The 13,806-nt window shown below is 35.7% G+C and overlaps 1 protein-coding gene across 5 annotated transcripts in view; it reads right to left on the reverse strand.

Annotated features, from left to right (window-relative positions):
* CNTN1 (contactin 1) overlaps nucleotides 1–13,806 on the reverse strand; it is a 269,971-nt gene that overhangs the window by 112,041 nt on the left and 144,124 nt on the right. For 4 of the 5 annotated variants that reach the window (XR_014794409.1, XM_084876636.1, XM_084876635.1 and 1 more), the window contains 4 exons: nucleotides 13,389–13,421; nucleotides 8,128–8,260; nucleotides 4,445–4,617; nucleotides 2,301–2,396 (listed from right to left, as the gene is read on the reverse strand). Coding sequence is in view for 4 of the 5 variants with exons in the window: in XM_084876636.1 (XP_084732762.1) it covers nucleotides 2,301–2,396; nucleotides 4,445–4,617; nucleotides 8,128–8,260; nucleotides 13,389–13,421 (435 nt within the window). In the remaining variant the exon portion in view is untranslated. The remainder of the gene's footprint in view (nucleotides 1–2,300; nucleotides 2,397–4,444; nucleotides 4,618–8,127; nucleotides 8,261–13,388; nucleotides 13,422–13,806) is intronic. The other variant, XM_084876637.1, reaches the window with a different exon arrangement.

The following is a 13,806-nucleotide window of genomic DNA, read 5'->3' on the forward strand; positions in this document are numbered from 1 at the left end:
GATGCCCTTGAAAACGCCATGACCACGTGATGATAACTGCTACTAGGAAGATTATAAGAGGGGATCTCTATATCAAGTTAGATCGGATGTTAGATGTGAGATGACACACTACCCTGTTGCTTAAGAGAGTTCACTGTGACTGGTACAGCTGTCACAGGGAGTGTAAGAGAGAGCTGACTATGGAAACCTACAAGAATTTCTTAGGCATAATAACCCAGGGCTTTCCATTTAGATTAGCTAAGTAATTTTCTTCAGCAACTTATACAATCAGGGAAGTAAATGAAGATGATTACATTATGCTTCTTCTTAATTTTTAATTTTAAATGACAGAAGTGGTGTATTATCAAAATAAATAGAAAGTATTGGTAGAGCTCAAAGAGAACAAAATATTAAACCACCGTAATTCTCCAATGTAAAGTTATTATTAGAATATATCTTTTTGGACATTTATACCTGTGAATAATTCTATCATTTTAATAGTTATCCTTATGCTGATTTAGGATACCACAGAAGTATCAAGATAGGAAGAAACTTAGGGGACAGCTTAAACTGCGAAATTGGGTTCTTGAAATTAGGCAGAAAATAATGCCATGTAATCTTTGCTTCAAAATGATACTGGAGCAAACTGTAAAACATACTGTAAATATGTGATTTGTGAAATAATTCTTTCCTATTCTCATTTAAAAACATAACTCAATGTGTTGCCATGATTTCTGGTTATAATTAAATTCTCAAAATAAAAATAAAAAGTTAAGGAAAATATAGATTTCCTTACAAAAAATTTTTCTAAACTTACACTGCTTTTAAGACAGCACACACAAAATGTATTCAGAATAGTCTGGGTACTCAGTATTTATGTGAATATGGAGACTTGCATTTTAATTCTAAACTAACTTTGGTCAGCCAATTTTACCACGCTATTATTCAATTTCTCTAAAATTTAAGATTGTGTTTTGTATTCCCCTGATAAGAAATGAGTGAAGAAGAATGGAATAATGTTTATATATTTGAACTTTTAAGGAACAAAAACTAGGTCAGTGAAATTATCATGATGATGTGTGTATGAACATAAGTATTGGACTATTCAGCAGTTGCTCTGGCTGATTTAATGCCCGATGAGAATTCTCCACTTATTTAATACATACTGAGGACTAGCCCTAGCCAGTTAGCTCAGTTAGCTTACTTGGTTAGTTTTGTTCCCATATGCCAAGGCTGCAGGTTTGATCCCAGTCTAATTTATGGCATAATATTAGAACTATAAGAATATTAAACATACAAAGCAGTTCTCCAGTGTGAAAAAGTGATATTTCTATATTGCTTCAAGACAAATATAATAAATAAAACAAGTGAAAATTATTGAAAATATATAAAGACCTAGCCAATTTGGCTCAATGGATAAAGTGTCAGCCCACCGACTGAAAGGTCCCAGGTTCAATTCCTTGGTTGCAGGCTTGATCCCCATCACTCATTGGAGTGTGTGAGGGAGGCAACCAATTGATGTGTCTCTCTCTGTTTCTCTCTCTCTCTCTCTCTCTCTCTCTCTCTCTCTCTCTCTCTCTCTTCTCCCTTTATTTTCTCTAAAAAAATCAATGGAAATATATCCTCAGATGAGGATTAACAATAACAACAAAAAAGAAAATATATGAAATGTTCAACTTCAGCAGCTTTTATTACAGCCATATCAAATTACTGAAAACATGTATTCAAAGTTTGAATCTTGTAACAGGTAACACTTAATTTATCTCCTTTCTAAATTAGATGATTATTCTTTCAGATTGGTGCTCCTAATGACTTTATCCCTTTCTTATGTCTAATTACAGTTCACAGTATATTGTAGATGTTAAATTGTTAATAAAATGACTAATTACACATCACTCCTCAGTACCATTTTATTTCAGGAGTAATTTGTAGAAAGTCTACCATATTTTCTCCAGTGTAACAGAAATATTAATGGGAACACAATCTAACAAATATAATATGTCCCCAAAATTTATAGACGCACGTTGAATAATTAATTATAAAGGCAGTGTTTATTAAAATACATTTCATTTTTAAAATTGAGCTATCAGCTGTCAAAGTGTGTATACATTTTTGAGAATATTATTTATAAACAGAAACAATCATAAATCTTTGGGATAAGGGCCAAGTAATTAAAGAACCAAAGAAAACACCCTTTCCAACCACTAGTACATGAAATATTATATTGAGTCCAATTTAATTATAAATGTACCATTGTTGTTAAGAAAATTAAAGCTTGCCCAGTTCATTCCATAGACGCTCACATTCATAGAGAAAGTTACCTGGAAAATGGTATGGAGGATCACAGAGAAGCACTATTCCTTTTCCTTCTTTCACTCTGACCTCAGGACGTTCCTCAGGTGGGAAAGTATCAAGATCTAATTATGAAAACAGGAAGGAAGCGTTCACTCTCTCTGGTCAGCAGAGATAGTGATTAAAGTCCACCTTTCACCTGCTAACTCACTTGGGATGGTTCTTCTCGGGTGGTTTGGTGAAACCAAAGTCAATTCCCCGTTTCTTGGTGGTAGATTTACATACACTACAGACTTCTGTGGGGAACCTGAACTTACAGATACTGGTAGCAGCCAACATAACTCTTCTGACAACTCTAAAAATTCCAGATATCCTAAACTTTTGCTTCACCTTTAGGAAAACTCTCAATAAGAATATCTGGAAATACAAGGATAACAGACAAAACCAGAGATCTACCAAAGAAAGCAATGAACTTAGAGGCATGGACTTATTTGAAAGGTATATTTCCCTTTCTGAGTTAGGATTCCAAGGTGGAGAAGGAATTAGGGTGAAAGGCAGGATCCTAGGTGAGAAACATGAAAGTCAGCAATCTCTTGGTCCTTTTCAAGTTCTGCGTTTTTCTCCATTCTCATTTCTTTGACTCTTCCCTATGTATTTATTTGGAACTCACATTTTTCTTGGTTTCTGCATGCTCCACTATTTGATTTTTCATTAGTTTTACTGTAGCTCATTCTGTTGCCACCTTGCCTCATTCCGTATCTGTCATCAGTACTCAAATTATAAAATCTAATTGTTATTTCTCTCAATATATTTATATCTCTGAAAAGTCATCCTCCTAATTGTTACCTTTGCCCAGAAAAACCTAAATATCATATCTAGTCCTAATGTCTCACTTCATTGCCACCCCCAACCTCAGATACTTAGTTCATATTTCAACATAGATAACTTACCATAACCTCTGCATGTAAAATCATTTAAATAAAACCACCCTTTAAATTGGTTTTATTTGCTCCCATTCCATTTTTTAAATAGAACAGAATGTTTCTACCATTTGATTAGACTTCCTTTAAAAATTATTTAGTTTCCCTAGCCAGTTTGGCTCAGTGGATAGAGCATCGGCCTGTGGACTGAAAGGTCCTGGGTTCAATTTCAGTCAAGGGCACATGCCTGGGCTGAGGGCTCAATCCCTAGTAGAGCATATGCTGAGGCAGCCAATCAATTATTCTCTCTCATCATTGATGCTTCTCTCTTTCTCTTCCTCTCCCTTCCTCTCTGAAATCAACAAAAATATATTTCAAAAATAAATAAAGATAAAATGTATTTAGTTAAGTGCAATGCAATCAGTCGATTATTTCTACAAGGATTGTTTATTACTTACAGTCCCACTGTTGTCACACCCAACTTAATCTGACTGTTTCCTGACCCTGTTTCATTGCCTCCCAGTAATCACTACCATGTGGATCCTCTTAAAACATCATTTTCATCCTGTAATCAACTTTCCAAAAGATGTAAATGCTGACCTATACACTCATATACTGCAGCACCAGGAGGCCAGCTCCTCCCCGGAGGCACAATATCCCTTCAGAACAACTTCTGTTAGCTCAGCACAGTGTTTCTCAAAATATGTTTTATTATTGCCCAACCAAAGAGACATTTAATTTAGTTTAAATTTAAAACAACTGATTTGATTAAATCATGCTTTAATTTATTCACAGTGAAATAAATTAAAAGAAGGGATGAGACTTTGTCAGGTAGGGTTGCATTTTGGAAAGCCACAAACCAGGATGCTGTAATATCCAAGATGGTTTCTCCCCACCAAGAACCAACTTTCCCTTTCGAGTGGCATCACCCCCATGGAGAATACATTTCCATTGAAGCTAATCTTTAGAAACTTATTCAAGATCTTTCAGGATATGGCCTTAGCTTATTTTCTAATGTTACCTTTCACTATTTCAAGTGCATTTATAATATCTCTCAGGATGCTTTGCTCTCCTGCATTTTTTTTTTTCCCTCTCCACACAACTAAGGCCCACTAATCACCTTAGACCCATCTATGGACACTTCCTCTCACTTCCTTTCTTCCTTATTGCTCCTCTTGTTGAACTTTTATGATAACATCTAAATTTTACTCCTCCAAACCATACTTGTGCTTTGTAAGGTTACAATTACTTACATCCAAAGCTCAGGGTGGCTTCAGTGCTCTTGACGATCCCGTAGTTATTTGATGCTACACAGTGGTAGACTCCAGCATCTTTCTGTTTGTCAGGGTTGTTGATAACAAGGTTTCCTCCTACCATACTGTACCGATCATTTGTCAGATCAATATCCCCATTATTCATTCTCCATCTATGAGGAAAAGAAATACATTTCATTCAAATGAACTTTGCATAGCTAATATCATTCTAAATTAATATGGGGACAGCTCATTGTGAATTCAGGCAATTAAATAGATGGCTCACTGTGGTATTTCTTTACATGCTATAATTGCATATTCTGGGTTCATGATTTATAATTTAGCTCAGGCACCGAAAGTTAAATATTCAAGTGCATAAAATAGTCCCACTTTTTTTCATGAAGCATCTCAAAGGATAAATACTATATTTAATTTTCTAGATAAATTGGTTTCTTAGCTGATATACATGGTTTATAAATGATGCCCATCTTTGCACTAGTTCAATTCATGCATACATGGGTATGGTGTTTAAATATTAAAAGCATTACTTTGAGAGAAATAAATATAAAGTAATATGTCAGAATTTTCCAATAAAACAAACTAATTGAAATCTGGATTTTCTCTGTAAATGTCATAATCTGACCACATAATTTTAAAATGATAAAAATCAATTGAGTTTTGGTTTCCAAGCCACAGATGTAGTATTGTAGATATGGGGATTATGTTATAAATAAATTGACTAGAAACAGGAATCCAACTTTCCCGGTGGGATGATAAGAAGAATGCATGTGGACAGTAGTTTTCAATTAAGCTGCCCACCTGCATAATTTTATAGTGATTCTGTATCAGGGTTCATCCTTAAGGTTCCTTGTCTTCCACAGTGTTATAAGAGCTATCACCCTCGCTGGTTTGGTTCAGTGTACAGAGTGTTGGCCTGTGGACTGAAGGGTCCTGGGTTCCATTCAGGTCAGGGGCTCCCAGTTGCCAGCTGGATCCCCGGTAGGGGGCGTGCAGGAGGCAGCCAATCAATGACTCTCATCATTTATGTTTCTATCTCTCTCCCCTCTCCCTTCCTCTCTGAAATCGATAAAAATATATATTTTTTAAAATTGTAAGATAAGAGCTATGGTTAAATAGGGACTGTGGTTGCAGTTATTTCCTGGCACTGTTCTGATTAGGGTCAGAATCTTGGCAAAGAGGCCTAAGAATATTTGGAACATTCTTAGTTTTAAATTTTACAATGTAGCACATGATTTCAAAGCAAACATGGAAAACCTTGCTTTGTGATTTAAAAAATTACCAAATTGCCAACCAGTAAAATCCTCTCCCTTCCCCAGCTGATGGCACTCTTGTCTCTGTTCGAACCATCCAATGTCAAATTGCTTAGCCTTTGCCAAGTGAATGAATGGGTTTCCCTTTGGGCAGTTCCAGTTGTTAAGTTTTGTTTTGTTTCTTTCCCCAAAACAGTATGTTGACTCCAGTTTATTGCCTTAGCTTCCACCCAGGGGATCTGATTCTGCCTTTCATGTCATATAATAATCAGGTTTTGCTGTGTTTGGGTAAGTTCACTGGTCTCTTTAATTTTCAGAAACACCCACAACATTGTTGAAATCCCTCTCACAACATCATTAAATGCAATTTTATCTGAACCCTTGTTATTTGGGGAAACAAATAACAAAATCCTTAAGGCTGGGAAGTGGAAGGCTTAGTTCACTGTTATACCTTTTAGGATGTTATCAGGAATAACAAATTATCACAGTATGTGCCACAGATATAAAACCACTAATGACAAGTTGCATAATGACCAAGTTAGTAAGACTTGCCCCAAATATTAAGTAAATTTTTAAAACTTCAAATGTTCTTTCCCATCAGACAAACTAAATCCTTAGCTAATTTTTTTTTCTAATTATGCTGTGGATGGCAGACAGCCTTCAGAACAAACGAGACACATGCTTTTCCCTGCCAGCTCTACATTAATGTGTAGAGTCAGGCCCCACTTGTCCTGGCAACTTCTGTGCCGTGCCACCTTGGGAGGGGGTTTGCCAAGCGAAGTTGTGCTTCTTATCTTTATTTTTGAAATTTTGGTAAGAACACTTAATGGGACTGGAGGGAGGGGGAAATAGGGGGCTGCTAATAACAATGTATGAAACTATAGTTCTCCAAAGCTTTGCTTCTGTCTTTGTGGGGGATAGGGGTAGCATTGGGAGGGCGGCAAGGAGGAGCACATGTTTTTAGAACACTGACTACAACAACTCTTGTATCTGTTTGCCTCCTTTCCAGCCTGATATGCTAAGGTTCTATGTGTGCACGTCAAGGACACAAAGTCACAGAATAAGAACTACGGATATAGCTTTTGAGATGCTGTCAAACTACTAAACATTACACATTTCTTTGAAAATCATGAAACCTGTGTTTCAGTCCTGGGTCTCTGATTTACTCACGTTGAAGAAAGTCAATTTACTTATTCAGGGCTCAGCTTCCTCTCCTATAAAATCATGTGCTTGGATTAGATCTCCACTACAGCTCCTACTGGTGATATTGTTCCATGTCCATAAACTCCCATTATGTATGGCTTAGGGGTAGAAATAAGTCTATTCCATCAAATATATTCAAAACAAAGTATAATTTATAACATATATACTTATATTGCACTCCCATGCATGAAATTAAAACAATAAAAATAATTTAAAAGGGATAGTGATGTGGTTTCTAAATTCATATATTTTGTTTTAAGAATAATTTTATTATAGCCAGAGGCAAGTAAAAATGAGTCTAATTAGAATTAAATGGGGGAAAGTGGTATTCTCTTTTTATAACAATAGAAAAGCCAATTTTATATCCAGGGGAAAAACCTACTATTAAAATCAACCTTGTTTAATGACAACCTTCAATTATGTGAGGTGACATTAACATACTAGAGCCCCAATTTCTGCATCAATCACTTGCTTTGTCTTCATGGAACCATTCTATAAGTGAAATTCAAATCCATTGGCATCTGTTAAATTTTTGAATCTTATTTTTTGCATCAGGCTAGAAACTCTTAATGTATTTTTCTGAACCATCCAAAGCAGAAAAACTCATTGTTATATTTTTTTAAAAGTTATTTTTTATATCATCAATAGGTACCCCATAAAAATAGGAAAAAAAGATTTATATAGATTGTTCAATAGGTAGAGGCATTTAAGAAATGTGCTGTGTTGTCTGGACATATATTCGAGACTATTGAAAAAAATGTGTAGCTTTCTAGAATTATTTATGCAAGCACTTTAAATGAAGTAAATATAGAAATGTTATCCATCATTTGTAGGTATAAGTTATGTAGGCCAATACATATACGAACATTTTATCTTCACATGTGCATGATCTTCATATAACCTTTTGTATGATTAATATGATTTCCATCACACAATTTTTAAATTGATAATGTCAAATGGCACTGGCTTTATTTTTAGCAGAAATTAGTAAGTAAATTATTTATTTGCATATGTTTAAGAAAATTACTATCTACTTAGGCATTTAATAACTTTTTAAAAATCACTTGTCTGCCAACATTTTTGTTAATGTCCCTGGACTTTGTAGAAAGCCTTACAGCACAGCTGTCTCAGTTGACACTGGTCACCGATGCTGACCTGTAATCCCTAGTTCACTACCCCATTTGGAAAAAAGGAAGGGCAGAACGTTACTTGTAAACCGGGAAAGGGCTGGCTCGTGCCCTACAGTTGAGTGAAACTTTTCCTTCTGGTGATTCCTCTGGATAAATGGTATTAATTGGTTGCTCTTCAAAAATTGGTCCAAATCCTTTGTCTTCCTCAGAAACTGTAATGAAAATGAAATTATTTTACATTGTGCTGGTTTATAAGTAAAAATAAAATAAAATAAAATAAAATTGGGGCTATTAAAAAGGTGCTTTTTTTTTTTTTAGGAAAAAACAAGTCAGAACAGAATCTCTATTTTTATTCAGACTGAAGATAATTTGCTTCTATAATCCCAAGGAAAACATTTAGGTTTTTATTAAAAAAAAAAAAAATGTCCTGCCCATCTCGTATTATTCCCCCCAAAGCACTCTGCGAGGCCATGATTCACTGCACACAGCCCCTCAAACAAGTCATGTTTCCACGCCTCTGAGCTTTGCACGTGAGGTTCTTTTCCACAATCAGCATCAACATTTGTGCGGTCCTTTATGACCATAGAGACCACTCCTTTAGCCATAGAGACCACTCCTTTAAGAAGTCACATCCCACCTGGCCTAGCTCATTTGTATTCTCATAACTCTTTGTCCAGCGTATGGTACCTATCCTGTGATTCTCTTTGTTGTTGTTGTTGTTGTTAATCCTCACCTGAGGATATTTTTCCATTGATTTTTAGGGAGAGTGGAAGGGAGGAGGATAAACAAATATTGATGTGAGAGAGACACACCAATTGGTTGCCTCCCACACACACATCCCCACCAGAGCCAGGAATGAAGCCTGTAAAGAGGAACGTGCCCTTGACCAGAATCAAACCCAAGACTTTTCAGTCCAAGGACTGATGCTCTATCAACTGAGCCAAACAGGCTAGCACTACTGTTTGATAGCTTTCTATTCCACTAGCTTGTAAATACTTGGGGACAGGTGGCTGTGTCCATAATCTTGGTATAATGCTCTTCTTTGCTATCTGTGTAGTAGTCTGTAACAAATAAGGACTTAACAACTTTTGAACAGCAAAATAAATTAATTTCTAAATGCTCTGTGGAAATTTGTTCCTTTCCTGTGTTAGTTTTTATTTTTTCCTAAACATGTGACCAACACAGGTACTTAGCAACATCTAGAACAATCAACAAATTAACATGAATATGGGAACTGGCCAACTGGTTTAAAATCCGTCAAAAATATATATACATGTTGGAAAGCAGTTGTTCCTGACAGTGCATCCTCTCTGGACAAGAAGAGGAATACCTCACAGCCACAGGAGGAGAAGAGAATCACTCCACAACATCACTATGACAGCATTTACAGAACAGAGCAAAGAGTCATATGTCCCAAATGAATTAATACTGATGTGTATGGCTAGGAAACAGGCATTTCCTTACAAGAAATCACTGTAGTACATTTTCTAGATCCAAACTATGGCTCACTTCTCCAATTTATTGTGTCTGCTCTAGCATCAACCTTGAGGATGAGAGCTTTGTTCATTTCCCTTAACAAACAGCTTAAGTCATTTAAATCTTGCCTTGGTTGTATTTAACAGTGCATCTCCCAGCCTATTTATTAACCTCCATACCATGGGAAGAATAATAAAATATACTTCATTAGATTATTGTGATAATTATTTTGAGACCATATATGAAAGACCTGGCTTATAGTAAGCAATTAATGCTATTTTTCCTCTCAATGACAAGTGCTTTTCACAAATTGTTGTTTTCAGGCCACAAGATATTTTAAAAAAATAGGTTATTATCATGTTTTCAATATATATTATTATTTTTAAAGTATATACCCTTTTTCTTAGTGGGTAGACTCTTCTGAAAAGGAGAACAAAATTATAAGTGACCTTTCTCACATAATTGAAGAAAATAACTAAAATCACACTATGTTATCTGCTCTTAATACAAATTCATTTATTTTCTACAAAATGGTTATAAGTTATTGCAAGAGGAAGTTCGTTTCACAAAAAGATTAACACAAAAGAAAGAAGTCATATCTGAATATTTGCTGTCACAGTTACAGTCTCCTGCTTCTTCCCGCACCATCCTCAGCTTCGAGATTATTATCATCAGGTAGTTGGACGATCTAAAATGGGATGCTTCACCTCTCACTGTGTGGAAATGGCCCACTGTCATCTTGCTATTCTATGTTATTTCTGGAAAGTGTAATTACAATTCATGTTCGAGAGTAATTTTTTATTCATTTTACTTCCATTTTGAAACAAATTCTATTTCTCATTCTGTAATGTCATCTCAATCTGTTGGTTATCAAACATAATCTTACGTAATTATATTTATTGTAAAAAGAGTCTCAGGGAGAAAAATCTATTAGAAAAAAGCAATGGTGAAAAAACTTGAACAGAGTCGAATATTGGCATTTTTACAGTATTGACAATGCTGTAACAGGGTTATGGCCTGTGTTACAAGCTCTCTTGAAATACAGTAACTATTTCAACTCTCTCAAAACATACTTCTTCCAGACAGTGCAGGCTGTTCTCTGCTGTCAGCTTTTCTTCCCCGGTAAGAGAACAAGGACATTTAGGACTTGAGCTTTAAATGCTCTGGTGCCCCAATCTGCTAGGAACAGATTGCAGGTAATAGGTAAACGATAGTAATTTATCATAACTAAAATGAAAAGGAGTTGGTCTCAAGAACGTGCAGCAATTACTCAGAACAAAGACCAGGTCAGGTTAGCAGGAAGCTTAAGTTGACTAAATTTTCTCTTGTATGCCTTTACCCGCCCAGGAAGAGCCTACCACGTGTCTTCATAGCAACTATGTCTTTGGCACATAGTCCACCCCTTAAGCCTCTAAACCCTGTTTTGTATCACTAAGGATCTTCTCACACCCACCTTTCTGTCTGTGTATGTATGCTGCCTTAAGCTTGGGAATGTCAGAAGCTGGGAGGGGCCAGGAGGAGCCTTCCCTACAGGCTCAGAGGGAACAGGGCCTTGGTAACACTGGTTTCGAACTTCCAAACCTCCAGAGCTATGAGACTATTTTCTGTTTTTCCAAGCCACTCAGTTTGCGGATGGCAGTCCTAGGCAACTGATACATGTATTATACTTATTATATAAGTAGTTTAAGAACTATCTAAAGTTCATAATAAACTGTTAAACTTTAATGAACTAGCCTTCCCCAAATTAAATGAACATTCATGCTCTTTCTAATATAATTCCTATGAACAACCTGCAGAACAAGTGTTCTTTAAAATACAGACCTAGCACACCCCATATTTTCCCATCCCTGTACTTTCATTTGTGCTACTTCCTCTAAGATTAGCTCCATTTCTAGCATTTGAAATACTTACCTACTAGCTCCAGCATTAAATATTTCCTAATTCCTCAAAGTTGTTAGTGTTTTTTATATATATACACGAGTAGCCCTGCATAGGAATGTGCCAGTAGCTCTCTGCTGTCCTCTGGTAGTGCCCTCCCCGCCCCCTCCCCCCCCCCCCCCCCCCCCCGCCCCCAGCTCTCCCTCCCACTCATAGCTTGCTGCCCTCCTGTAGCTTTTTGCCACCCACTTGTAGTTCGCTGCCCCACCCTCCTGCAGATCCCTGATCTGGTCATTATGTGGTTGGTCTTTTATGCCTCAAGGCATAACAGATAATTAGCATATCCCTCTCTTATTATATAGGATTTTTATTGATTTCAGAGAGGAAGGGAGAGAGGAGAGAGAGATTAAACATCAATTATGAGAGAGAATCATTGATCAGCTGCCTCCTGCATGCTTCCTACTGTAGATCAAGTCTACAACCCCAGCAAGTGCCCTTGACTGGAATTGAACTCGGAACCCTTTAGTCCACAGGTGGACACTCTATCCGCTGAGCCAAACCAGCTAGGGCTAAAGTGATTTTTATATTTTTCTTATATATGTTATTTAACTTTTCTTATTCCCTATTCTGTGGTAAGGTTCTTTAAGTCCACATAATGATCTTTATATATATAGCCTACATGTGGTGATTCCTGACTAATGAGGTGGAAACAAAAATAGCTTTGGTGGAATTCAGGCTAAGATTTTCCTTTCTCTTAATCCTTATAGCCACCTAAAAGTGGGAGCTCTCTATAAATATCCTTGCTTTTTGTGAATATCCCGGCATGAATATCCTTGCTGCATCATGGAAGGTGTAGCCATGTTTGCTTGGTGATTCTTCCTGAGTATTCGCTCTCCTCACTACTGAGCAGTGGCTTTTATGTTACCAGTTTTACTGTATTTATTGAGCACATAGTATGTAGTTACTGTGCTAGGATCTATTGCCACATCTTTTTCTTAGTTTTAAGTCTTCATAAGAATCCTGTGACTTTTACATATTGGAAATTAGAGGTTTGCAGAAGGTGAATAGTTGAAAAGATTATGTTGTGAGTGAATACTAGATTGCAAATGCAACTCCCAGGTTGGTCTTACTCTAGGCTCTGATTTCTTCACCATATCATACTGCCTCTATTTCTGGCAAGAATTGTTCAGTGGTTGAAGTAGGTCTTGACAGGGTTATTAATACAGTCTGTAATAACAAGCAATACATTTTGCAACATCTTTGGACTCCTTAAACTGAATTTTAGAGTACCTTTAGTTCTCTCTCTCTTTTCTCTCTCTTATTCTCTGTCTCTCTCTGTCAGCAATGTCTAATAAGTTATTTTTTTGACTTATTAAAAAATAAGTTAGGTTTTTATAACATTTAAAATATTGTTTCAAAATTTAGTAGCAAATATTATTACAAAGAATACAAGAACAACACAGGCTACATTGAGTATTGTCCATCTGTTGCAAGCCTCTAACACAATGATTTTCAACTGCTATGCCTCAGGAATTTTTAAAACATTTGATACCTGATTATTTAGTCAGGGGCATGGACCTCTTTTCCCTTAGAATGTCATATTAAAAAAATGCCTACAGCCAACACCAAAATGGCCATCCAGTGTAAATGAATCAAAATTATATCTATCTTTTTTTCAGAACAGCAAAAAAATATATAATATATTTTTTGGTGTTCCTCAGAATTTTAGTAATTAGTTTATGTATGCCATGAGATGAAAAGGGTTGAACATCACTGCTCTAATAGGATATTTATGTTGTATCCATTCATTTATTTTGGCAATTACATGTTGCCTTATGACTTCAGATAAAGCTTCTTTCAAAATTTCCAATGGTTTTAACATTAACCATTTCGCTTTAAGTTTATAGAGTTTGTAGCTTAAGGCAGAGATGAAATATGATTGATTTGAGAAAGTTATTTTTAAAATGTACCCTTTCATCAACTTACCTCCATGACCATACCTTCTGTGCCATGTAAACTCTAAAAATGAAAGAAAAAAGATTTTAATCCCAAAGCAACTCTTCAAATTGTGGTTTCAAATATTACTCAACTACTGAGGTGCTAGTTAATGAAATGAGATTACCTGTTGTTTACTATTAAGGTTAAAGTATCAAAACAGCTTTGCAGACGTTTGTCTTTGCAGTTTAAAGTTGTAGTGCTAAAATTTATGGTCAACAAAATTAGTAGAATATTTAGTTCTAATAAAATTATTTTAGTTTTATTTAATTCATAAAATAAGACAGTGAAAATAAACCTACCACAAAAATTTTCTTTATTATATTTGCATAATATAAGTATATATGCATACAAACATATATATGTATAATTTCTGTGTCATATCAATATCATTGAATTTATTAAGTAC

This window comes from Pipistrellus hanaki (assembly GCF_964339955.1).
Source record: "Pipistrellus hanaki genome assembly, chromosome: 3".
In the NCBI taxonomy this organism is placed as follows: domain Eukaryota; kingdom Metazoa; phylum Chordata; class Mammalia; order Chiroptera; family Vespertilionidae; genus Pipistrellus; species Pipistrellus hanaki.